At 47.0% G+C, this 26,909-nt stretch overlaps 1 protein-coding gene across 1 annotated transcript in view; it reads left to right on the top strand.

Moving 5' to 3' along the window:
- DDX46 (DEAD-box helicase 46) overlaps positions 1–26,909 on the top strand; it is a 669,293-nt gene that overhangs the window by 476,569 nt on the left and 165,815 nt on the right. The window contains exons 17-19 of the mRNA XM_069199247.1: positions 10,904–11,041; positions 16,463–16,612; positions 21,735–21,911. Of these exons, the coding sequence (XP_069055348.1) occupies positions 10,904–11,041; positions 16,463–16,612; positions 21,735–21,911 (465 nt within the window). The remainder of the gene's footprint in view (positions 1–10,903; positions 11,042–16,462; positions 16,613–21,734; positions 21,912–26,909) is intronic.

Genomic DNA, 26,909 nt, shown 5'->3' with positions numbered 1-26,909 from the left:
GCAGACTTGAATCAGAAAAAAACCAATTTTTCAACACAATTTTGGTATTTTACTGGGACATACCCCATTTTTACTATTGGTTGTGCTTTCAGTCTCCTTTCAGTTAGTGACAGATATGGGTGTGAAAACAATGCTGGAACCCAGAAAGCTAAACATTTCTGAAAAGTAGACACAATTCTGAATTCAGCAAGGGATAATTTGTGTAGATCCTACAAGATTTTCCAGCAGAAAATAACAGCTGAAATAAAAAAATAATGAAATTGAGGTGAAACTTTTTCCTGCGATGTCAGATTTTTGAAAGCAATATTCTGTTATGTCTGCTGGATTCTTCTGGTTACGGGGATATATAGGGCTTGTAGGTTCATCAAGAACCCTAGGTACCCAGAGCCAATAAATGATCTGCACCTTGCAATGGGTTTTCTTTCTATACCTGGTATACAGCAATTCATTTGCTGAAATATAAAGAGTGAAAAATAGGTATCAAGAAACCCTTTGTATTTCCAAAATGGGCACAAGATAAGGTGTTGAGAATCAGTGGTTGTTTGCACATCTCTGAATTCTGTGGTGCCCATACTGGCATGTGAATTACAGGGCATTTCTCAAATAGACGTCTTTTTTACACACTGTCTTACATTTGGAAGGAACAAATTTAGAGCATGAAAAGGGGCAATAACGCTTGTTTTGTTATTCTGTGTTCCCCCAAGACTCCCGATAAAAATGGTACCTCCCTTGTGTGGGTAAGCCTAATGCTCACGACAGGAAACGCAACATGGACACATCACATTTTTACATTGAAATCTGACGTGTGTTTTTTTTTTTTACAAAGTGCCTAGGTTTAGATTTTGGCCTCTAGCTCAGCCGGTACCTAGGGAAATCTACCCGACCTGTGCATTTTTTAAAACTAGACACCTAAGGGAATCAAGGATGGGGTGACTTGTGGGGCTCTCACCAGGTTCTGTTACCCAGAATCCTTTGCAAACCTCAAAATTTGGCAAAAAAACACTTTTTCCTCACATTTTGGTGACAGAAAGTTTTGGACACAAATTTCCTTCCACCCAGCGTACCCCCCAAGTCTCCCAATGGTACCTCACTTGTGTGGGTAGGCCTAGTGCCCGCTAAAGGAAATGCCCCAAAACACTATGTGGAGACATCAAAATGATCAAATACTAAACTACCTGTTTTCTGTGTGAGACACCCAAGGGAATCCAGGGAGGTGTGACTTGCGTGGATCCCCCAATGTTTTCTAACTCAGAATCCTCCGCAAACCTCAAATTTAGTTTTTAAAAAATCAAAATTTTCCTTAATTTCTGTGTGGGAACACCTCACTGGGACAAATTTCCTACCACCCAACGTTCCCTTCAGTCTCCCGTTAAAAATGATACTTCACTTGTGTAGGTGGGCCAAGTGCCTGTGACAAGGAAGAGCCAAAAACATGTTGAAATTGAGGGAGAACCAATGTGGGTCACAAAGGGCAGATTGAAAAAAACATTTTTAGGCAGATAGGTGCGGCAGAATTTTTATCGGTATAGATGAGACAATGTTGGGTGGTAGGAATTGTGTGGATTCCTGCAGATTCCGGAAGGTTCCATCACAAAAATGTGTGAAAAATGTGTGATTTCCAGCAAAGTTGGAGGTTTGCAGGGCATTGCGGGAAAGAAAATGGTTCGGGGTGCATGTGAAACGCACCATCCTGGACTCCCCCAGATGTTTAGTTTTCAGATGTGTTTAGGTCTTGTGGATTTTCCTTCATGGCAGCATCCCAAAGTCAAAAAAGTGCAACCCTCACCATTCCAAGTGGGACGATTTTGAGAGTTAGCCAAGCTCTCATGGGCCAAATGTTAAACCAAAACCTCATATAATCAAATGTCCTCTTGCTTGCCGTGGGATAAGATGTTTTAGTGTGCGGGGGGAGAGCTGAAAGACTGTTACCCCTTCATTTGGTGGGGTGGGGGGCATAACCATGCCCATACTGGTTGGTAGCCACCACCACACTATTTTTAATTTTTTTTAAAAAAAAATTTGTATTCCCTAGTAGACTTTCTGCCCCTGGTGTCTAGTGGTTTCTGCCCTCCTGGGGGTAGATCGGCCTAATTATATTAGAGATGGGAAAGGAGGAACTTGGGGTTCAAACCCCATGGTGGCAGCGTCAGATAGTCCTGGGTCAGGGAAGGCACCTTTGATTCCAGGAATCTCAGCATGATGGTCCCTCCTAACAAGTCCTGGGATGGCGTCCATGAGTGGATTACTGCTTTAGAGAGGGCCTATAAAGTCCAGAAGGTCCATCAAAGGCAGTGGGCAGCTATCCTGTGGCTCTCCTTTGCAGACAAAGGAAGAGACAAACTTTTTGCAGTTAGAGAAGAGGATGCAGAAAACTACCATGTTTTGAAAAAGGCTCTGGTTGATGGGTTTGGGCTCACAACTAAGGGGTTTAGGCCTCTCAAGATTGGTTAGATTTTGTTGACTGTACAGTTAAGGCTCTGGAAGGCTAGTTACATGGTAGCAATGTGCATGACCATGAAGGACTGTACAATCTTATCATGAGAGAGCACATCTTTAACAGTTTTGTGTTTGAAAAACTGCACCAGTACCTGGTTGACTCTGATCTGACCTCTCCCTAAGAATTTGGAAAGAAGGCAGACAAATGGGTTTGCAGCAGGGCGAGTAAGAAATCTCACTGGGGGTGCCCAAAGGAACAAGAAGAAAACATCTTAATCAAGTCCACAACATTCTTCTGGGAGTGGGTCCAAATCCTCTTCCTCCTTTTCCAAAAAACAAACCTTGGTTCTTCCTATATAAAGAATAAGGCCATAGGACAGGTAATAGCAACTGTCCCAAGAAAGCACCAAGAGTACTACTGCCACTTCCTCTGGTGCTCCTAGCAACAGCACTGGTAGTTGTACCACATCCAAGAGTGTAGCCAGGTTCACCTTGGGTACTGCAGTGGATTCTGTCCTAGTCAGAGAAACCACTGAGGCTGTTCTAATATCTGAGGGTAGCATAGACCTTGCCACTCTGGCTGCCTGGTCTTGTAATATTAGGAAATACAGGCAGTACCCCCTTGTAGGAAAATGACTCCCTGTTGCAGTTACCCCCCACTTCTTGCCTGATGTTGATGCTGACTTGACTAAGAAGTGTGCTGGGGCCCTGTTAACCAGGCCCCAACACCAGTGTTCTTTCCCCAAAAATGTACCATTGTTTCCACAAGTGGGTCACCTCTGGCACCCAGATAAGTCCCTTGTAAAAGGTACCAGTGGTACCAAGGGCCCTGTGACCAGGGAAGGTGCCTAAGGGCAGCAGCATGTGCTGTGCCACCCTAAGAGACCCCTCCCCTAACATGCACACTGTCAGTGCAGATTGTATGTGTGGGTGAGGAGAAGAAGGCAAAGTTGACATGGCATCCCCCTCAGGGTGCCATGCCCACAGCCCACTGCCTGTGGCATAAGTAGGTCACCCCTCTAGCAAAACTGATATTCCTAAGGTAGGGTGCACTATACCACAGGTGAGGGCATAGCTGCATGAGCACTATGCCCCTACAGTGTCTGTCTATTCTTAGACATTGTAAGTGCAGGGTTGCCATATTAAATATATGGTCTGGGAGTTTGTCAAAATGAACTCCACAGCTCCATAATGGCTACACTGAATACTGGGAGGTTTGGTATCAAGCTTCTCAAAATAATAAACCCACACTGATGCCAGTGCTGGATTTAATACAAAATGCACACAAAGGGCATCTTAGAGATGCCTCCTGTATTTTACCCAATCCTTCAGTGCAGGACTGACTGGTCTGTGCCAGCCTGCCACTGAGACGAGTTTCTGACCCATGGGGTGAGAACGTTTGTGCTCTCTGAGGCCATAAACAAAGCCTGCACTGCCCCCCTGCAGGAACTGTAACACCTAGCAGTGAGCCTCAAAGGCTCAGGCTTCGTGTTCGTGCCCCAGGGCACTCCAGCTAGTGGAGATGCTTCCCCCGACCCCCACACCCCCGACACATCCCCCACTTTTGGCGGCAAGTCCGGAGGAGATAATGAGAAAAACAAGGAGGAGTCACCCTCCAGCCATGACAGCCCCTAAGGTTTCCTGAGCTGAGGTGACCCCTGCCTTAGGAAATCCTCCAACATGTTTCAGAGGATTCCCCCCCAGTAGGATTAGGGATGTGCCCCCCTCCCCACATGGAGGAGGCACAAAGAGGGTGTAGTCACCCTCAAGGACCGTAGCCATTGGCTACTGCTTCCCAGACCTAAACACACCCATAAATTGAGTATTTAGGGGCGGCCCTGAACCCAGGAAACAGATTCCTGCAACCTGAAGAAAGGAGGACTGCTGACCTGAAAGCCCCACAGAGACGACTGAGATGACGACTGATTTGGCCCCAGCTGTACCGGCCTGTCTCCAGACTTAGAGAACCTGCACAGCGACGCATCCAGCGGGACCAGCGACCTCTGAGGACTCGAGAGGACTGACCTACACCTAAAGGACCACGAAACTCCAGAGGACAGCGGCCCTGCCCAAATCTGCAACAAAGAAACCAACTTTAAAGAAGACTCCAGCCTCACTCCGGAAGCGTGAGTCTTCACACTCTGCACCCAACGCCCCTGCTCGTGTCCAGAAGAACCAACACTGCAGAGAGGACCCCCCCCCAGGAGACTCCAACGACGTGGACACCCTGAGATGACCTCCCTTCACCCCCACAGCGATGCCTGCTGAGGAGATCCAGAGGCTCCCCCTGACCGCGACTGCCCGGTAACAAAGGAACCCAGCACCTGGAAAAAGCACTGCACCCGCAGCTCCCAGGCCCAAGAGAAACCAACTACCAGTGCAGGAGTGACCAGCAGGTGACCCTCATCCTTGCCCAGTCGGTGGCTGGCCCAAGAAGCCCCCCTTGTGCCCTACCTGCATCGTCAGTGACCACCGGGTCTCTCCATTGATTTTCTTCCCAAAACCCAACACCTACTTCCCACACTGCACCTGGCAGCCCCTGTGCCGCGGAGGGTGTATTTTGTGTGCCCCCAGTGCTCTACAAAACCCCCCTCGTCTGCTCCCCAAGGACGCAGGTACTTACCTGCTAGCAGACTGGAACCAGAGCACCCCTAGTCTCCATAGGTGCCTAGGTTACTTGGGCCCTACTTTGACCTCTGCACCTGACCGGCCCTGAGTTGCTGGTGCTGGGTGTTTGGGGTTAACTTGAACCCCCAACGTGGGCTGTCTATGCCCCGGAGACTGAACTTGTAAGTGTTTTACTTACCTGAAAACTAACTATTACTTACCTCCCCCAGGAACTGTTGACTTTTGCACTGTCCACTTTTAAAATAGCTTATTGCAAGTTTTGCCAAAACTGTGTACATTACTGTTTGAGTTCAAAGTTCCATACTTACCTGTGTGAAGTACGTTAGAATTTATGTACTTACCTAAATTCTGAATCTTGTGGTTCTAAAATAAATTAAGAAAATAATATTTTTCTATATAAAAACCTATTGGCCTGGAGTTAAGTCTTTGAGTGTTTGTTCTCATTTATTGCCTGTGTGTGTAGAACAAATGCTTAACACTACCCTCTGATGAGCCTACTGCTCGACCACGCTACCACAAAATAGAGCATTGGTATTATCTAATTTTGCCACTATCAACCTCTAAGGGGAACCCTTGGACTCTGTGCACACTATCTCTCACTTGGAGATAGTATATAAGAGCCAACTTCCTACACCCCTTATCAATGATATTGAGGCAGAGGCTTACAGTGACACAGGTGCAAGTGTCACCATGGTGAATGAAAAACTGGTGTCTCCTAAGCAACTTGTACTTGGGCAAACTTACCAAGCAACTGACACTCACAACATCACTAAGTGCCACCCCATAGCAGTCTTTAACCTTAGCTGGTGGGTGGGGGTTACTGGCCCTAAAAATGTTGTAGTGTCTTCTATTCCTTTAGAATGTCTATTAGGGAATGGTTTTGAGACCTCAGCCTGGGCTTAAGCGGAGTTACAGGCCCATGCAGTAATGCTGGACACCCTGTCAGGGCACAGGCCAAGAAACAGGGAGAGCAAGGAGCGCTGGAGCCTGGAATAATGGCCCTGGAAGCTCCCAGAAAGAGTGGCATGAAGGGTAGAAAATTTTCCTCTACCCATTACTCATGTGAGGATCAGTTTCCTCAGTGAGATTATCTTGCCCCCTATGAGGAATCTGCACCAGAGGAGCCTGGGCCTGGCACGGCAGAGCTCTTGTGTGCAGGAGGACCCTCCAAGGAGGAATTGAGTCTGGAACAGAAATCCTGTCCCTTTCTCGAAGGCCTCAGATAGCAAGCTGCTGTAGGTCCCACAGGATCTACTGGGAAAATGGTCTCCTTTACCCAGAGGCTAGGGACCCCAAACCTGTTGCCACCAGTAAGTTGGTCATACCTCAGGAGTTTAGGGAGTCCTTATTGACCCGGGCACATGACATTCCCTTTGCAGGAAATCTCGGGCAAATGAAGATTTGGTACAAACTTGTCCCACACTTTCACTAGCCCCACTTATCTAAAAGCACCAAGCAATTTTATTGCTTTTGTCACTCCTGTGTCACCTGCCAAGCCAGTGGCAAATCAGGTGGCACTACAAAGGTCTCTCTAATTCCACTACCAGTGGTTGGGGTACTCTTTGAGAGGGTTGGGATTTATATTTTTCACCCCTTTACCCTCCTACAGCATCTGGGAACATGTTTATACTGGTGGTGGTGGACCATGCCACCAGGTACCCCAAGTCCATTTACCTTAGGACCACTACAGCTCCTGCAGTGGCCAAAACCCTTGTGGGAATCTTCTTCAGGTGGGCTTCCCTAATGAGGTTGTATCTGACAGGGGTGCAAACTTCATGGTAAACATTCAGTACAGACTTTTGGTCATGCCCCTGTTTTTGAACCTCATGACAGGCCTCTAGCGCTTGTCTTTTTTCTGCACCAGAAAGTAGCGGGAATAACAACCACTGCCATCTTCTGCCCAGGAACCCTCTCTATGGCCCCATGGGCCAAGAGAGCCGCAACTTCCTCGCCGAGAAGTGCCAAATGATTCTCTGGCAGGTGGCCAAAAGATGGAGGCATGGCCGGAGGGGAAGTCTTGAATGAAAGGTAGTAGCCCCTTCGGACGATCTGCAAAACCCACCTGTCTATTGTGATGGATTCCAAGTGGGGCAGGGGATGGCATATCCTGCCGCCAACTGGCCGGAGATGGGGGGGGACAGACTAGGAAGGTTTGGAGGCAGGATGAACTCTGGTTCCCTGTTCCACGAGCCAGTGGGATTATGCAACTCCAGCCATGCAGAGGCTGAACAGCATGTGTGGCATGGTGACTGGGGAAGGGACGCAAAAGGGAGCCTCTCCTGTGGCCACAAAAAGGGCGAAAAGTGGACTGTTGGGGGTGAAGGGTACTGGAAAGTCCAAAGGATGGAGCTTTATCTCAAAAGTCCTTAAATCTCTCCAGCTCCAACTCTGCCTTATATCCGAAGAGATGAGAGCCGTCAAAGGGCATGTTCATGAGGGTCTGCTGGACATCCCTGAAAAAAGCGGAAGTCTATTGTGTCCAGCCTACATCGTATAATGAAATTGCCTGCATCTCTCCCGTCAGCAACAGCCTGGGAGACGTTCGTACGGGCCTTCTACGGGATATGCGGCTGAACTTGCGCAACTGTGTCCATCAAAGAGTGGGTATAACAGCCCAAGAGGAATGTAGTGTTCACCCACCGCAGTGCCAGACTGGAGGAAGAAAACATCATCTTCCTAAGATGGTCCAGTCTTTTTGATTCCCTATCCGGTGGAGCTGAAGGGAATGCGCCAGATGCCAAAGATTCCCGAATGACCAAGCTTTCAGATGTGGAGTGTTCGGTCAGGAATTCATGGTCGTTCGGAGCAGGCCAATGGCGGTGAGCGACTTCCCTATTCACAGGAGTCCCTGTGCTGGGTTTGGACCAAGTACGCAGAAGGACATCAGTGAGGGCTTCATTGAATGGAAGGAGAGGGATTAGTCCTGACCAAAACAGTAGGTAGTTCAAGGCAAAAGACCTCAGCTGCTCTAATGACCACCACGGAGTAAGAAGCACCCACCGCCGTAGCCACGGTAGGAGGATACAGCATGCCAGTTTCTGGGGGGGTATGAAGACCACTGGCCTCGCTCAATTCCTGAGCCCAGTCTATGTTTGGGTCTCCTTGCCGGTCCAGCAACCCCTCCAACCCTTCCTCACATTCATATCCTGCAGGAAAATTGCACTTGTTGCAGTCCTCTATCCCCCCGCACCCCCCCTAAAAAAAACTCTTTTTGCCTGATATTGATGCTGGCTTGACTGCGTGTGCGCTGGAATCCTGCGAGCAAAGCACCATCACCAGAGTTCTTTCCCCAAAAATGTACCATTGTTTCCGCAAGTGGCACACAGATAAGTCCCTTGTAAAAGGTACCAGTGGTACGAAGGGCCCTGGACCAGAGAGGGTCCCTAAGGGCTGTAGCATGTGTTATGCCACCCTAAGGACCCCTCACCTAACACATGCACACTGCCATTGCAGATTGTGTGTGTTGGTGGGCAGAAAAAGGTAGTCTACAAGGCATCCCCCTCAGAGTGCCATGCCCACAAAACACTGCATGTGGCATAGGTAAAGTCACCCCTCTATCAGGCCTTACAGCCCTCAGGCAGGGTGCACTATACAACAGGAAGGGGCATAGCTGCATGAGCAATATGCCCCTACAGTGTCTAAGTCCATTCTTTTGTATTGTAAGTGCAGTGTAGCCATATTGAATATACGGTCTGGGAGTTTGTCATTACGAACTCCACAGTTCCATAATGGCTTCAGTGAATACTGGGAAGTTTGATATCAAACTTCTCAGCACAATGAACCCCCACTGATGCCAGTTTGGGATTTATTGAAAAATGCACACAGAGAGCATCTTAGAGATGCTCCCTGTATCTTAGCCAAACTGCTAGTGTAAGACTGACCGGTTTGTGTCAGCCTGCCACTTTCAGACAAGATTCCGACCACATGGGGTGAGCGCCTTTGTGCTCTCGTTGGTCAGAAACAAAGCCTGTCCTGGGCAGAGGTGCTTCACACCTCCCCCCTACAGGAACTGTAACACCTGGCGGTGAGCCTCAAAGGCTCAAGCCTCAGATTACAGTGCCCCAGACCCCTTCCACCCCCCACTCCTTGGACAAAGCCCCACTTTTGGCAGCAAGTCCGGTGGGAAAATTAGGGAAAACAGGGAGGAGTGACCACTCCAGCCAGAACCACCCCTAAGGTGTCCAGAGCTGTGGTGACACTCTCCCTGCGGAAGCTTCCATCTTGGTTTGGAGGACAGGGACCAATAGGATTAGGTTTCTGCCCCCCTTCTTAAAGGGAGTGGACACCAGGAGGGTGTAGGCACCCACGGGGACAGTAGCCATAAGGGCCTTTCTGAACCCAGCTCACCAGATTTCCGGTGACCTGACAAGAAGAAGGACTACTTAGCTGAAACCTCCAGCAGAGAAGAAGGAAGACGACAACTGCTTTGGCCCCAGCCCTACCAGCCTGTCTCCCGCTTCAAAGAACCTGCAAAAGAACAGCGACACGTCCAGCGGGTCCTGCGACCTCTGCCAAGCTCCAGGGTACTGCCCTGCACCCAAAAGGACCAAGAACTCCAGAGGACAGCGACCCTGTCCAAAAAAAAAACAACCACCAAGGACTCCAGCCTCACTCTGGATGCGTGAGTCCTGACCACTCTGCACCCGACGCCCACGGCCCGTGTTAAAGTGGTCCACCCAGCTAGAGAGGATTCCCAGGTGATTGCAAGCAAGTGTCCACCCTGGGTTGACCTTTCTACCCCTTCACGACAATGCCAGCAGAGGGAATCCCGAGGACCCCCCTGACTGCGAAGCTCTGGACGAAGATATCCAACGCCTAAAGACACACTGCACCCGCAGCCCCAGGCCTTGGAGAACCCGACCTCCAGTGCAGCCAACGTTCAGCAGGCAGCCCTCCTCCCTGTCCAGCCTGGGGGTCTGCCGAGACGACCCCCTGGACCTCGCCTGCAGGCTCTGACTGACCCTCGGGGTCCCCTAATAGACCAGCATTGGAAGCCCGACGTCCTATTTACACTTGGCTGCCCCTATGCCGCTGAGGATATGTGTCTGGTTCCTACTTGTGGCCCCTCCAGTGCTCCTGTAATCCCCCTGGTCTGCCATCCGAGCAGCGGGTACTTACCTGCAGGCAGGCCTTATTCAGAGTACCCCCTGTCTCCATAGAAGCCCACGTTAAATTTGCTCAAATTTGACCTCTGCCACCCCCGTGTTGCTGATGGTGGGTGTTTGCGGCTAGCTTGAACCCCAACCTGTGGACTTCCTAAAACCCAGAGATTGAAACTGTATGTGCTGTAGTTAGCTGCAAATCAAACTAAGATTCCTCCCTCCCCCTGGAACTGTTTGTGAAAATTTCAGTGTCCATTTTTAAAACAGATTATTGCCAATAATTCAAAAACTGTATAACTCATTGATTTCAAACAAAGTACGGTTGATACATGTGTGAAATACAAATCTGTTGAAGTACTTACTTGAGGTTAAAATCTTGTAATTCTAAAAGTACGTTACGAAAAGATAGTTTTGCTATATAAAAACCACCATGGGTCTGGAGTTAAGTCATTGAGTGTGTGCTTCTTCTATTGTCTGTGTGTGAACAACAAATGGTTTGCACTACCCTCTGCTCGACCATACTCCCACAAAAGAGAGCATTAGTATTATCTACTTTAGCCTCTGTTAAGAACTCCTGGACTCAGTGCACACTATACCTTATTTTGATATGGTATATACAGTGCCAGCTTCCTACATCATGCAAACAGTATTTGATGAAATCTGATAAATGGTGCTTAAAGTTTTAAATACATATACATTTATTGTTGATCTGTGTTGTGTTTTTTAATCCTCCATAGGGATATGCTTATACTTTCATCACTGAAGATCAAGCGCGGTATGCTGGTGATATAATCAAAGCTTTGGAATTGTCTGGAACTGCAGTTCCCAAAGAACTGGAGAAACTGTGGTTTGACTTTAAAGAGCAACAAAAAGCTGTAAGTGACAATTTTAATGCAGAATCATGCTCATGCCTTCCTGTTTTGTGCTTTGCCTTGCTTACTAATCTGAAAATTATTTCTTAAAGGCTAGATGTGACTAAATTTGTAAACTTCATTCGAACCACACAGCAGTCGAATCAGTCAACCAGACTAACAGATGTAGAAAATACGTTTACAAGCAATGGCAGATTTGCTGCATGAATCTTTTCTGGATTTCAAGCTGTGTATTCTGCAATCTAGTGGTTAGATCCAGAAAAGAGAAAAAACACACACACCCAATCCATTTTGGTGTCCTTTTCTTCCCTCTGTGAATGTCACAAGTCCTCCCACAAGGCCTTTATGCTTTGCTACGATCTTCAGATTCAGTATTTTCTGTTGGGATTGGAAGCCTGTGAGAACATGAAAAATGAAAGTTTTGGTGAGGTTCTGTCACCCAAACATGGAGAATCCTGAAGGATAACCACGGTCAGAGCACTAATGTCAAGAGAAGCTTTCCACAGAGAAAAACAGCTTTTTAAAGAACTCTCCATCGGCTATGACAATCAGAGAATTTACATTGTGGGAATGGGACATACCACTTTTAGATTGTGCCAAAAGTGCTGCCACAAGTTAGTTCAAAAGAACAACCCCAAGATTTGTCACCATTGTCTTCCAAAGGACCACAGCGTGGACACTGTTGTGGTTGTGTAGAGTTTCAACCAAAGACCCAGAAGATGAGGAAGAAATAGGGGTAGGCTCATTATGCCATGTCACAGCTGCAGAAAACATCACTGAAGGAACACAGGCTGTCCAGCAACAAAGAGAACCCTGAAGAAACAGAGGCAGTGCAAGGCAAAGGTTCCGTTGTGTGAGTTTGTCGAAACTGAGATACTGAAGAAGTTGTTGAAGGACAACAAGCAGTACAAGTATAAGGTAACAAAGGGCCACAGTGGTGCTGAGCTGAAGGGTTCAGACTCCCCAATGCTACTATGTCACTGAAGACAATGCATATTCAGGGTAAGCAAAAACAAAATATACCTTACAGTTTGCGGTTAAAAGACACTGTTGGCGGTAGACCCTTGTAAGGAAATGCCTCCTTGGCATGGTTACCCCCTAACTTTTTGCCTTTGCTGATGCTAAGTTATGATTTGAAAGTGTGCTGGGACCCTGCTAACCAGGCACCAGCAACAGTGTTCTTTCCCTAAACTGTACCTTTGTCTCCACAGTTGGCCCAACCCTGGCACTCAGGTAAGTCCCTTGTAACTGGTACCCCTGGTACCAAGGGCCCCGATGCCAGGGAAGGTCTCTAAGGGCTGCAACTTGTCTTATGCCACCCTGGGGACCCCTCACTCAGCACATGCACACTGCCACTCAGCTTGTGTGCGCTGGGGGATGGGGGGTGGGGGGGAGTGGATGGCTAAGTCGACATGGCACTCCCCTCAGAGTGCCATGCCAACCTCACACTGGCTATGGCAGGTAAGTCACCCCTCTAGCAGGTCTTACAGCCCTAAGGCAGGGTGCACTATACCACAGGTGAGGGCATACGTGCATGAGCACTATGCCCCTTCGGTGTCTAAGCAAAACCTTAGACATTGTAAGTGCAGGGTAGCCATAAGAGTATATGGTCTGGGAGTTTGTCAAACACAAACTCCACAGTTCCATAATGGCTACACTGAAAACTGGGAAGTTTGGTATCAAACTTCTCAGCACAGTAAATGCACACTGATACCAGTGTGCAATTTATTGTAACATGCACCCAGAGGGCATCTTAGAGATGCCCCCTGAATACCTACCCGACTTCTAGTGTAGGCTGGCCAGTTTCTGCCAGCCTGCCACACACCAGACATGTTGCTGGCCACATGGGGAGAGTCCCTTTGTCACTCTGTGGCCAGGAACAAAGCCTGTACTGGGTGGAGGTGCTTCTCACCTCCCCCTGTAGGAACTGTAACACTGACGGTGAGCCTCAAAGGCTAGTGGAGATGCCTGCCACTCCGGCCACTGCCCCCACTTTTGGTGGCAAGGCTGGAGGAGATAATGAGAAAAACAAGGAGTCGTCATCCACCAGTCAGGACAGCCCCTAAGGTGTCCTGAGCTGAGGTGACCCCTGCCTTGAGAAATCCTCCATCTTGAGTTTGGAGGATTCCCCCAATAGGATTAGGGATGTGCCTCCCTCCCCACAGGGAGGAGGCACAAAGAGGGTATAGCCACCCTCAAGGACAGTAGCCATTGGCTACTGCCCTCCCAGACCTAAACACACCCCTAAATTCAGTATTTAGGGGCTCCCCAGATCCCAGGAAATCAGATTCCTGCAACCTGAAGAAAGAAGGACTGCTGACCTACAAGCCTGCAGAGAAGGAGGAAGACAACAACTGCTTTGGCCCAGCCCTACCGGCCTGTCTCCAACTTCGAAAACCTGCTCCAGCGACGCATCCGACAGGGACCAGCGACCTCTGAAGCTTCAGAGGACTGCCCTGGACTAAAGGACAAAGAAACTCCTGTGAACAGCGGCCCTGTTCAAAACCAGCTACTTCTTTGCAACAAAGAAGCAACTTTCCAAGACTGCACGTTTCCCGCCGGAAGCGTGGGACTTCACACTCTCCACCCGACGCCCCCGGCTCGAGATCCAGAGAACAAGCACCTCAGGGAGGACTACCCGGCGACTGCGAGCCCGTGAGTAACCAGAGACGACCCCCCCTGAACCTCCACAGCGACGCCTGCAGAGAGAATCCAGAGGCTCCCCCTGACCACGACTGCCTGTAACAAGAGACCCGACGCCTGGAACCAACACTGGCTGCACCCGCAGCCCCCAGGACCTGAAAGAACCGAACTTCAATGCAGGAGTGCCCCCCCAGGCGACCCTCTACCTTGCCCAGGTGGTGGCTGTCCCAAGAGGCCTCCCTGTGCCTGCCTGCACCGCTAGAGTGACCCCCAGGTCCCTCCATTGTTTCCTACCTGAAACCCGACGCCTGCTTTGCACACTGCGCCCGGCCGCCCCTGTGCCGCTGAGGGTGTGTTTTGTGTGCCTACCTGTGTCCCCCCCCAGTGCTCTACAAAACCCCCCTGGTCTGCCCCCCGAGGACGCAGGTACTTACCTGCTGGCAGACTGGAACCGGAGCACCCCCTGTTCTCCATAGGTGCCTATGTGTTTTGGGCACCTCTTTGACCTCTGCACCTGACCGGCCCTGAGCTGCTGGTGTGGTAACTTTGGGTTTGCCTTAAACCCCCAACAGAGGGCTGCCTGTGTCCCAGAACTGAGACTTGTAAGTGTTTTACTTACCTCCTAATATAACCTTTAGTTACCTCCCCCAGGAACTGTAGATTTGTGCACTGTGTCCACTTTGAAAATAGCTTATTGCCATTTTTACAAAGACTGTACATGATATTGTTTTCATTCAAAGTTCCTAAAGTATCTAAGTGAAGTACCTTACATTTAAAGTGATGTAAATCTTGAAACTGTGGTTCTTAATAATAAACTAAGAAAATATATTTTTCAATATAAAAACCTATTGGCCTGGAGTTAGCCCTTGAGTGTGTGTTCCTCATGTATTGCCTGTGTGTGTACAGCAAATGCTTAACACTACCCTCTGATAAACCTACTGCTTGACCACACTACCACAAAATAGAGCATTAGAATTATCTACTTTTGCCACTATCTTACCTCTAAGGGGAACCCTTGGACTCTGTGCACACTATTTCTTACTTTGAAATAGTATATACAGAGCCAACTTCCTACATGCACAGTGAGCTGATATTTTGTTTGTCTATCTTTAGCCCAGCAGGGCCTTACTGTGGCAACAGTTAAAGGATTTTAATTCGGCTCTTTAAGCCATCCTACCTTTACATAATCAGCAATAGTTAGTTAAATCACTTGTGATGTTTCTCCTTAAAGGGCTGAATCATGTTTCGTCCAACATCATTTGAAATAGCTTGGTTGGGGGACCTCAGTCTGCTGCTCTCTTTCCTTATGTGCATTCCATTTTAGCCAATGCAGAGTTCATCTCTCTGCTTGCTCATCTTAAAGACGATGTCACGTGAGCAAATTGCACAAGCTATATGTTGAGAAACGGTATACCAGCTTCTTTCCGGGCAAGTTAATACTAAAGACTAAAGCAACTTTTTCCCAAAAGTTGTTGCACCTTTCCACACAGGACAGTGTATCATTCTGCCAGCTTTTTTAACCCAGCCTCATTCATCCAAAGAGACAGACAGGTTCCATTGTCTAGACCCAAAAGAGCTTCGCGCTTTTGCTTCATTCGCACCAGGGAACATTAGGTGAACAATCAGCTTTTTGTGGGGTTCTCCGGGGGAAAGAAAGGAAAAGCTATGCAGAAATTAACCATCTCCAGGTGGATTGTTATGTGCATTATAATCTGGTATACAAATTGGTCTAGAACAACCTCCGGAAGGCCTGCCTGCTCATTCAAGGAGAGCAAAGGCTGCAATAACTGCGCTATTGCATGACTTGCCTGTCTTGGACATCTGCCAAGCTGCAATGTAAGCTTCCGCTCACATGTTAACTAAGCAACTAAAAAGCCAGCTCCCACAGGAGAGGCACTTTGCTGTTCTGTTCTGTTCATAGTAGTTCCTGGTCTGAGTCATTCCACAGACATGGGGGAGGTACTGCGTTGGTATCTGTTCACATGACTAGGAATCTGCAGTTAGAACTATCAGAATAATTTACTTACATTTGGTAGCACTCTTTGCTGTAGATACTCTAACTGCATATTGTACGATTTGGAGCAGTCCTGGTTGAGGAGTCTTTAATCTTAAATCTTGGCAATATAAAGGTTTGCCTCGTGATCCCTAATTGCCTTCGGATTAATTGACGTGTAGTCGTCACGGGCCTGCAGTCGTGGGCTGACCCAGACACCACAGGCATACCTGGTGGTAATATGTCACAGGTATTTGTTTGCGACAGTCCCTCCAGGACTTAAAAACCTATTATTGGGAGCGATACTCCTTGCGCACTGAAGAAAAGTTTGAGGCAAGGGCCTTTCAGAGGCTCAGAGGGAACTCTGGATTTGTGTCTGATGGTACCGAAAGACCAGAACTGACAGTGCACAGTGGTGACACCTAAATAGGCTCTGCACGTAATTTCCAGAGTTGAACGACATCAGTGCGGATCTGTAAAGCGCCACCTGATGGCACTTTAAGGTACTGCTGAAAAGTTTCTGGATCCAGTCTGACACTTGGGGAATATTCAAAAAGTGAGAAATCTGTAGTTAGATAGAGCCTTCAGAAGATAATGTTACCAAAGGCAAGTAACTTGTTCATTTTGATACAGTGTGGTATAGTGACTTTCTAGGGGGTTGATAAAATATTTAATAACTGGTGTCAATCAGAGATTCTTAAGAATTATGAATGTTTGGTGGTATACTAAACACTTAACTTATGTTTTCAGGTTTACTACTATTTTACATGTAACATTTTCCTTTGCAGGAAGGAAAGATCATCAAAAAAAGTAGCGGGTTCTCTGGGAAAGGATTCAAGTTTGATGAGACAGAGCAGGCGTTGGCCAATGAACGGAAAAAGCTTCAGAAAGCTGCCCTTGGACTTCAGGACTCTGATGATGAAGATACAGCTGTTGATGTATGTACTCAAATGTATTTGTTATTGGGAAATGATCATGACGTGTGTAGGAAAGTACTCTCTTTTTGCCATGGTTACCCCCACTTTTGCCTGTCAGTGTGTTTTGACTGTGTTCACTTGGATCCTGCTAACCAGGACCCCAGTGACTGCTCTCTCCCTCTGAGTTTGGTTGTTCTGACTTTGTACACCCCACAATTACATACTGGTGCCCCTATGTAAGTCCCTAGTATATGGTACCCAGGGCATTGGGCCACCATGAATTATGCCTCCCATGGGAGCCCATGCAAAATGTGTCTGCAGGCCTGCCATTACATCCTGTGTGAAAAGGTGCATGCACCCTTTCACTACAGGTCACTGTAAGTCACCCATATGACAGGCCCTCCTAGCCCAGAGGGCAGGGTGCAAGTATCTGTGTGTGGGGACCCCCCTGCATGAGCAGAGGTGCCCCCATGAACTCCCGCTCCGTTTTCCTGGAGTTTGTGAGTGCAGGGAAGCAATTTTACCCATGTATGGACATATGTCACTCCCTATGTCCAGCTACAAAATGGTAACTATGAACCTGGGCATGTTTGGTATCAAACATATGTCGGAATCATACCCCAATACTGTTGCTGGTATTGGTTGTATGATTCCATGCACTCTGGGGGCTCCTTGGAGGACCCCCAGCTTTGCTCCCAGTTCGCAGGGTTTTCTCAGGCAGCCCGTGCTGCTGCCATCTTAGTTTTCTGCCCTCCTACTGCTTGAACAGCTCAAGCCCAGGAAGGCAGAACAAAGGACTTTGGGAGAGGGAGGCAGCACCCCCTCCCGTTGGAAATAGATGTTACATGGATTGGGAGGGTTAGTCTTCCCAAGCTACTTGTATGCTTTGAAGAGCACATTTGGTGCCCTCCTTGCATAAACCGGATTGCACCAATCCAGTGACCCCTGGCCCCTGCTCTGGCGCGAAACTGGGCAAAAGAAAGGAAAGGGGAGTTAACACTCCCCTGTCCACCACCCCCACCCTAGGGGTGGTGCCCAGAGCTCCTCCAGGTGGCCACTTAATTTTGCCATCTTGAATCCAAAGTGGGCAGAGGCTTCTGGGAGCATCTGAGTGGCCAGGTCAGTTAGGTGGCATCATAGCCCCCTCCTGATAGGTGACCACTCCCCCTTTTAGGGCAATTTAGGGTCTCTCTTTTGGGTGGGTCTTCAGATTTGAAGTGCAAGATTCCAGCAGGACTCCTCTGCAAAGTTTACTTCGACTTTTGGCTACTGGAACCACAACTGGACTTCATAGGAACCTACAATCTGCAGCTCCAGCGACTACTGCACTCTGCAACATTGTTTCTCCGGCTCCTTCCAGCAACTGAAACATTTCCCTGGCTGTGTATCCTCTGAGGGTGGCAAGTCTTCAGTCTGTACCAAGAAGCAAGAAGAAATCTCCCTTTTAGTGAAGGAGTCACTTCTCTACATCCTTAGGCACCAACTGCAACGATGGCCAGCCGTGTGGATCCTCTGTCCTGCAACTCTGCGTGGATCCTGCAACACAGGTGGTGGTCTGGAGTGGTCCTCTCTATCAGCTATCCAACTTGGGAGGTGGTGAGTCTTTGCCTTTCCTTGCAGGACAGTACCCCTCGACTCTTGCAGCTGCCAAGGCTTTTTGGCTCGTCTTCCAAGGGATCTTGAGGCTCCTTGTAGCCCTGGCCTCCAGGACTCTTCCCTGCAAAGCACAGTCTCCTGCCTGCTGCTTCTTCGACGTGGGACTCCTCTCCAGGTATGCTGAGTGGGCCTCACTGTGACTTCTGTACCTGCTGCCTGTGAGTTGCCTGTGGGGGCTGCCTCCTCGTCCTCTGACCCTCCTCACTGCTGAGGGTCTCCTGGGACTCCCCTCCTTGGGTTGTGTCCCCTTGGACATTCCTGGTCCGCAGCAGCTCTGTGACTCTTCATCTGTGACTCTTGCCTTTGCCAAGGCTTTTTGGTAGTTTTTCCACACCACTGACTGACTGCAACTCTTCTTTTGGCGTGGGACATCAACTGCATCACTCCTGGAGCTCTTCTTCTGCTCCTGCATCTCCAGAAGGCTGAGTAGTGGCTCCTGCCTGAACGGGACACTAGAACTGGACATGGTCCCGTTCATTTGCAGGTCCTCTTCTGTCAGGATCCATCTTCTGTTCCTCCCAGTCTTGCTTGGGTCTTCCACAGTCCTTTTACAAAGCTTACCTGTGGGTTTGGGAAAAAACAGGTACTTACCTCTTCTCTCCTGGTCGCTGGGGGGTACTCGTGGGGCACTTGTGGTATTTACCTTTTGTGGTTCCTAGTTCCTCTGGCTCCCCTCTACAGATTCCACCTTCCTGGGTTTGGTCTGCCTTTCACATTCCATTTTTTCAATATATGGCAAGGCCTCCCCTAGGGTCTCTATTGTTTACTGTTATTTCACTGTTTTCTATTGCTTTCTATGCCCATTCCTGATTACTAGTAGGTGTACATAATAGTGTGTTTACTCACATGCTAGTAGAGTATTGCCTATACATATTTGTGTTACCATAATAAAGTACCTTTATTTTTGTAACACTGTGTGATCCTTTCATGTTTGTAAGTGTGACCGCAGTGGTATTGCATAACCTTTGCATGTCTCCTAGATACGTCTTGACTGCTCATCCACAGCTACCTCTAGAGAGGCTGGCTTCCTAGACCCTGACTACACCTCAGTAATAGGGGATACCTGTACTTGGTATACAGGAAGTGCAGAATTATTAGGCAAGTTGTATTTTTGAGGATTAATTTTATTATTGAACAACAACCATGTTCTCAATGAACCCAAAAAACTCATTAATATCAAAACTGAATATTTTTGGAAGTAGTTTTTAGTTTGTTTTTAGTTTTAGCTATGTTAGGGGGATATCTGTGTGTGCAGGTGACTATCACTGTGCATAATTATTAGGCAACTTAACAAAAAAAAATGTATACCCATTTCAATTATTTATCATTACCAGTGAAACCAATATAACATCTCAACATTCACAAATATACATTTCTGACATTCAAAAACAAAACAAAAACAAATCAGTGACCAATATAGCCACCTTTCTTTGCAAGGACACTCAAAAGCCTGCCATCCATGGATTCTGTCAGTGTTTTGATCTGTTCACCATCAACATTGCGTGCAGCAGCAACCACAGCCTCCCAGACACTGTTCAGAGAGGTGTACTGTTTTCCCTCCTTGTAAATCTCACATTTGATGATGGACCACAGGTTCTCAATGGGGTTCAGATCAGGTGAACAAGGAGGCCATGTCATTAGATTTCTTTCTTTTATACCCTTTCTTGCCAGCCACGCTGTGGAGTACTTGGACGCGTGTGATGGAGCATTGTCCTGCATGAAAATCATGTTTTTCTTGAAGGATGCAGACTTCTTCCTGTACCACTGCTTGAAGAAGGTGTCTTCCAGGAACTGGCAGTAGGACTGGGAGTTGAGCTTGACTCCATCCTCAACCCGAAAAGGCCCCACAAGCTCATCTTTGATGATACCAGCCCAAACCAGTACTCCACCTCCACCTTGCTGGCGTCTGAGTCGGACTGGAGCTCTCTGCCCTTTACCAATCCAGCCACGGGCCCATCCATCTGGCCCATCAAGACTCACTCTCATTTCATCAGTCCATAAAACCTTAGAAAAATCAGTCTTGAGATATTTCTTGGCCCAGTCTTGACGTTTCAGCTTGTGTGTCTTGTTCAGTGGTGGTCGTCTTTCAGCCTTTCTTACCTTGGCCATGTCTCTGAGTATTGCACACCTTGTGCTTTTGGGCACTCCAGTGATGTTGCAGCTCTGAAATATGGCCAAACTGGTGGCAAGTGGCATCGTGGCAGCTGCACGCTTGACTTTTCTCAGTTCATGGGCAGTTATTTTGCGCCTTGGTTTTTCCACACGCTTCTTGCGACCCTGTTGACTATTTTGAATGAAACGCTTGATTGTTCGATGATCACGCTTCAGAAGCTTTGCAATTTTAAGAGTGCTGCATCCCTCTGCAAGATATCTCACTATTTTTGACTTTTCTGAGCCTGTCAAGTCCTTCTTTTGACCCATTTTGACAAAGGAAAGGAAGTTGCCTAATAATTATGCACACCTGATATAGGGTGTTGATGTCATTAGACCACACCCCTTCTCATTACAGAGATGCACATCACCTAATATGCTTAATTGGTAGTAGGCTTTCGAGCCTATACAGCTTGGAGTAAGACAACATGCATAAAGAGGATGATGTGGTCAAAATACTCATTTGCCTAATAATTCTGCACTCCCTGTAAGGTGATATAACACCATAGGTGCTCCCCACAGACCAGACCAGCTTCCTACAAAGTGTCCCTATACAACTGCAATGTAGCGGTCAAGAAATTATTTAATATTTGTTATTCACTAGCCTACTTAAGGTTATCCCGTAAGTGTAATGTCTGTGGTCTGCATTTGTCTTTGAATATATTTAAATCTCAGGATTGAATACTTGATCCCACTAGAGTATGTTTGCATTCATCATGCTTTAAATAGAATTGCTTACTCTAAGATATTCTACTTTTGACCTCTTAAGTAGTCTTTTGAAGGCCCAAAAACAAGATGGGAGCAGGGCCATGTTCCTCAAAATGCATTTTCGTAACATTAAGGCAAAGAATTGTCTCAATTAGCAGTTAAGACATACAGAATCTTTCAGTGTCCAATACTTGCTTTAAGCCATTTTAATATACCTATATGAAGGCAGAACATTACTCTAGATTGAAGATTTTGGCAACAATAACTCCATGTAGATTTTGGTTCTGCTCGAACAATCTTGATGGGTTTTTTAACATAGTGTCCTGTGAATACACTGAATAGCCTACAAGTAAATATTGACTCAACTATGGTTTATATAGCTCAGCAAATATTCCTCTATGTCTCCAGTTTGAACCATAAAAATGGTCCACTTCACAAATTGTTGTAGAAGAAAATTAAAATGGACACCCCTCTATTTGTGTGATGTTATGATTCCTTATTGCTGTAAGTCACTGTGATAGAAATTATTGTTATGGAACAGTGCAAGAAGTGCATTCTGAGTTCAATAATTTGTTTTACAAACATAATTTTTAGTAATTATGATGAGAATTTTCACCTCTTCTTCCAGATCGATGAACAGATTGAGAGCATGTTCAATTCAAAGAAAAGAGTCAAAGACATGGCTGCACCAGGAGGGGCATCCAATGTTCCCATCCCAACAGGTGGAAATGCTGAGAAACTGGAGATTGCAAAGAAATTAGCTTTGAGAATTAATGCACAGAAGAACCTAGGCGCTGAGGCACAGGTATGGCATACTATGCCACTAAGTTGTTTGAATATCACTGTTATGGACACCTGGTCATTATTTATGAGATACATGAAAGGGAGAGAAAAGGGTTAATTACTCTGGGAGCAGCATGTTTCCTGAGTTGATTGTATTGGCATCCCCTTTCTGAGACGCTTGTCAGATGTATGTTTAAGTATATTTAATGGCGAGTCCTCAGTGGCTATTTATGGGAGTGAATTATATACCTGTTAATTCTTTGGGTTGCTTCCAGTGAAACATGACATGACTGAGTGTAGATATCTGTGTGCTGTGGATACTAATTCACGGTTTTTCCCAGTGTCAGAAGGACCAGCCTTTCACCAAGGGAAGCAAGAAAGCACTTACTTGCCCAGTCCTTAATAATATTTACAAGTCTCTCTAGTAGACTGCATTTAACTTGAACTCCCGCTTTGACTCAACACCCCCCCCAGCCCACACCTCACCATTTACTCCTGATCCAGATGTTTTGGTTTTTCACATGGCCTGTTCTCCTCCCTAGTGCTCACCTCTTTTAGGACATTTGACCAGTGACCTACCAGGGCTTGATCCCTGTGTGTTACCCAGCCTTCTAAATTAAAAGCATGGGGTTGGTTGAATTAGCTATGGTTCCATAAGTGCAAAAGATCTATTTAAAAGTAAAATGTGACAGATTTGCAAGTTGATGTTTGCAGAAAAATAGTTTTTAAGGTTGATATAAGCTAATTCATGCTGCACTGGGGAGTCTCATTACTGATGTCCTTTTAGTACCAGGCATCATTGTGTTTAAGAGAGATCCTGCATGCAAAAGCAGCTATTGGAATCTTGTCTGATGTTATCACTGCTGTAACGCCAATAATTTGTCTCAGTAGCTCTGGATGATATTTATTGAACATAAGTAGCTCTTTTTATTTAAAATGTTGATGATCTCTGTACCATGATAATAGTCCAGCCTGCATTCCCCGAGCAATAAATGCTCTTTTCAGGTCGCAGCTTACCAGATAGCTCAGCTGCCTGGTTTGCTAAAGATGTCCTGGGAATTTTCAGAAGGTTGACCCAGGAATGCTTTCCGCCTGTTAATTACCATTGTTTTTTTGGTTTATAAATCTGATTTTCTGGCTTTCTATTCTCTCCAGATGCAGTTCCTCCCGCCTGTTGCCTAAACCATGTTTTCTTCCTTCCACAAACTCCCTTTCTGTAAACAGGCCTTTAAATCTTGTTATCTTGTCACATTTGCTGTGCATTCAAAGACTGAGGTCAAATGTAAGGCGCAGTCTTCCAGGGGCTCTTGTTACTTTCCTTTCTCTGGCTTCAGAGTGAGAGTATTTGTGACAATCTTGTTGGATACTGGGTGTAGGAAAGAGGTTTGTCTAGCACACCACAACATTTAAATGAACAGTATAAGTATTTCAGAATATATCAGAATTAGGAACACTAGTGAACATTTTTTTGTTGTTGTCATTTCTGAATTGTTGTGGAGACAAATATATAATTACACTTGGTGATGCCATTTTAACACATTTTTTTTGTACACTGTATACTTTTAGTAATAAAACTGTATGTTTGTGCAAATGTTATGGTCATTTCAATTGAAAATGTGTTGACTGTAATGGCAGTGCGCTATCATACCATGCCTACCCTGCTCTACACCACGCCACACCACTGAACTCTACTCTGCACCAATCCACATCACTCCACTTTATACCACTGCTCTTTGCACCACTCCATGCCATTCCACTCGGCCACTGCACTCTGCGGCAATGCAATTTACTCTGTAACATTCATCTCTGTGCATCTACACTCTATGCCAATCCACTGTATGGCACTCTAATTTACTCTGAACCACAGCACTCTATGCCACTGCTCTCTACTCTGAGCTTCTCAACTCTACGCCACTGTACTCTTAACCACTGCACTCTCAGTGCACCCTGACATTCTACTCTGCAACACTGAACTCTATGCCACTCTACACTGCACTACTCCACTCTAAGCAATTGCACTCTGTGCCACTGCACTTGATTGTATGACGGAACCATGAATACCATTGTAACGCACTACCTTAACAACGTAACATATCAATGCAAATGCCTTTACTATGCATGTCTTTCCTCACATTTTCTTACCACACATATACCTCTACCACGCATTAGTCTTTAGTAGATGTCCAAGCCTTATTAGGCACAAGTTTCACAGTGCACTATTCCTGCTCTTGTACATACTTGTTTCAATGGACTGTATTATTGAATAAAGTGGGACTGCCTCTACCAGCATGTACAAGAGCAGGAATAGTGCATTGTGGGACTTGTGCCTAATAAGTCTTGAACATCTAGTAAAGACTAACAGAGCTCACTGACATCATAATTGCTGGTGGAAGAACGTGAACCTGTTGGTAACTGTAACATCTAAATTAACCAATGGGAGGAGGACCGGACACATACAAATTGGGCAGCACAGCCCACCTGTGTACAGTGACATTGAGAAAGACACTACTGTGTAGAAATGTGTCTGCCTATTAATACAATGGATTTGTGTGAACCTGCAGAGTGCTACTTTGTTCCTCATGGACGATGGGTGTGTGTGTATATGTGTGTGTGTATATATATGTGTGTGTATATATATATATATATATACATATATATATATATGTTTGATGGCATGTGTAGCTGCAGATACACATGCTGTGCATTATCCTGCCATCTAGTGTTGGGCTCGGAGTGTTACAAGTTGTTTTTCTTAGAAGAAGTCTTTTCGAGTCACGAGACCGAGGGACTCCTCCCTTTTGGCTCCATTGCGCATAGGCGTCGACGCCATCTTAGATTGTTTTCTTTCCGCCATCGGGTTCGGACGTGTTCCTCTTCGCTCTGTGTTTCCGTTCGGAAAAGATAGTTATCCATCGGAAAATTCAACGGTATTATTTGCGCTCGGTACCGGGTTAGTGCTAGCACATCGACACCGAAGAAAGAAGGGCTCCGGCAGCCCTTCGGGGCTTCCACTCCTCGGCAGGGCCTGGTCGACCCGACCGCGTCCATCTTCAAAGCTGATGGAACGGACCCCTTTCTGCTTCTGCCCCAACTGCCACGCTAAGTATCCTTATACAGACCAACACTTGGTCTGTAATCTGTGTTTGTCCCCCGAAAACATAGGATACTTGCGAGGCCTGTCGGGCATTTCGATCCAAGAAGACACTGCGGGATCGTAGAGCTCGAAGACTTCAGATGGCGTCGACACCGGCCGGACACACCGACATCGAAGAAGAGGAGACATTCTCCATTCGAGATTCGGACTCGGGCGTGTCCGAGAGTGAGCAGCCGAAGACGCAACAAAACGTGAGTAAACCAGCCCTGGCAAAAACTCACTCGAAAATCATGAAGGCCAAGGGGACGCCACCGCCGACAGGCCATGGCTTTACCCGAAAACACAGTGACCAAACATCGGCACCGAAAAAGGCCTCCCAGCAGCCGAAGACATCCGACTCCGGTCGAGATACCGGCTCCGAACAGACTCTGCACCGAGATACCGGCTCCGACAAGACTCGACACCGAGAGATTGGCACCCCGAAAGCCAAAAAGGTTTTCTCTGAACCGAAAAAGACTGCCGAAAAGGTTTTGGTGCTGAAACATGCAGCCTCGGAGCCGAAACACAGCTCCTATACAGACGAACAAGGCCTTTCCACACAATTACAAGGCCACAGGTTTGAACAAGAACTGAGCATGGGAGAGCCAGACCATACCCAGAGGAGGCTCCATATACAAAAAGACACGGGGAAAATCAGAACTCTTCCTAAAATAAAGATGAAGCGGAAGCTTGCATTCCATGAGGCGGAAATGCAGCCAAAAGCAAAAGTGGCTAAAGAAAAAACACCACCACAGTTTTCTCCACAGCCATCGCCACCGCACTCGCCACATCTGTCCCCAGTAGCAACACCCCCAATGATGCAGTCACCAACGCACACAGGGATGAGCCAAGATGACCCGGATGCATGGGATTTGTATGATGCACTGGTCTCAGATAATAGTCCGGATTGCTACCCGTCAAGGCCATCACCACCTGAGGACAGTACTGCTTACATGCAGGTGGTTTCCAGGGCAGCTACTTTTCATAACGTAGCATTGCATGCAGAGCCCATAGAAGATGACTTCTTGTTCAACACCCTGTCATCTACGCACAGCCAATACCAAAGTTTGCCAATGTTACCAGGCATGTTAAAACACACCAAACAGGTGTTTCAAGACCCAGTCAAGAGCAGAGCCATCACACCTAGGGTGGAGAAGAAAAATAAACCTCCCCCTACGGATCCTGTGTACATTACACAACAGTTAACTTCTGATTCGGTGATAGTAGGAGCAGCCCGGAAAAGGGCAAACTCACAAACTTCTGGAGACGCACCACCGCCCGACAAAGAAAGTCGGAAATTCGATGCAGCAGGCAAGAGGGGGGCAGCACAGGCAGCCAATCAATGGCGAATTGCCAATTTGCAAGCTCTACTGGCAAGATACGACAGGGCACATTGGGATGAAATACAACATTTCATTCAACACCTTCCCAAAGAGTTCCAGAAACGTGCCCAGCAGGTTGTCGGGGAGGGCCAAACTATCTCCAACAACCAAATAAGGTAGGCTATGGACTCAGCAGACACGGCGGCCAGGACAGTAAACACGGCGGTAACCATTCGGAGACACGCATGGCTACGGACCTCCGGATTTAAGCCAGAAATCCAGCAGGCGGTGCTGAATATGTCCTAGCCATTATCCAACATGGTTATTGCATAGAATTCCTACATTTGCCACCAGATGTGCCCCAAGAGCACATAACATGTCCAAACAACACTTAAATCTGTTACAACTAGAAGTCCAAGCATTGTTACAAAAAGAAGCAATAGAACTAGTACCCAACCATCAAAAAGGAACAGGTGTTTACTCCCTGTATTTCCTAATTCCAAAAAAGGACAAAACACTGAGACCCATATTAGACCTCAGAACATTAAATCTTTACATCAAATCA

Source organism: Pleurodeles waltl, chromosome 7, assembly GCF_031143425.1.
Source record: "Pleurodeles waltl isolate 20211129_DDA chromosome 7, aPleWal1.hap1.20221129, whole genome shotgun sequence".
NCBI classification, from domain to species: domain Eukaryota; kingdom Metazoa; phylum Chordata; class Amphibia; order Caudata; family Salamandridae; genus Pleurodeles; species Pleurodeles waltl.
This window is presented reverse-complemented; position numbering and strand designations above follow the sequence as displayed.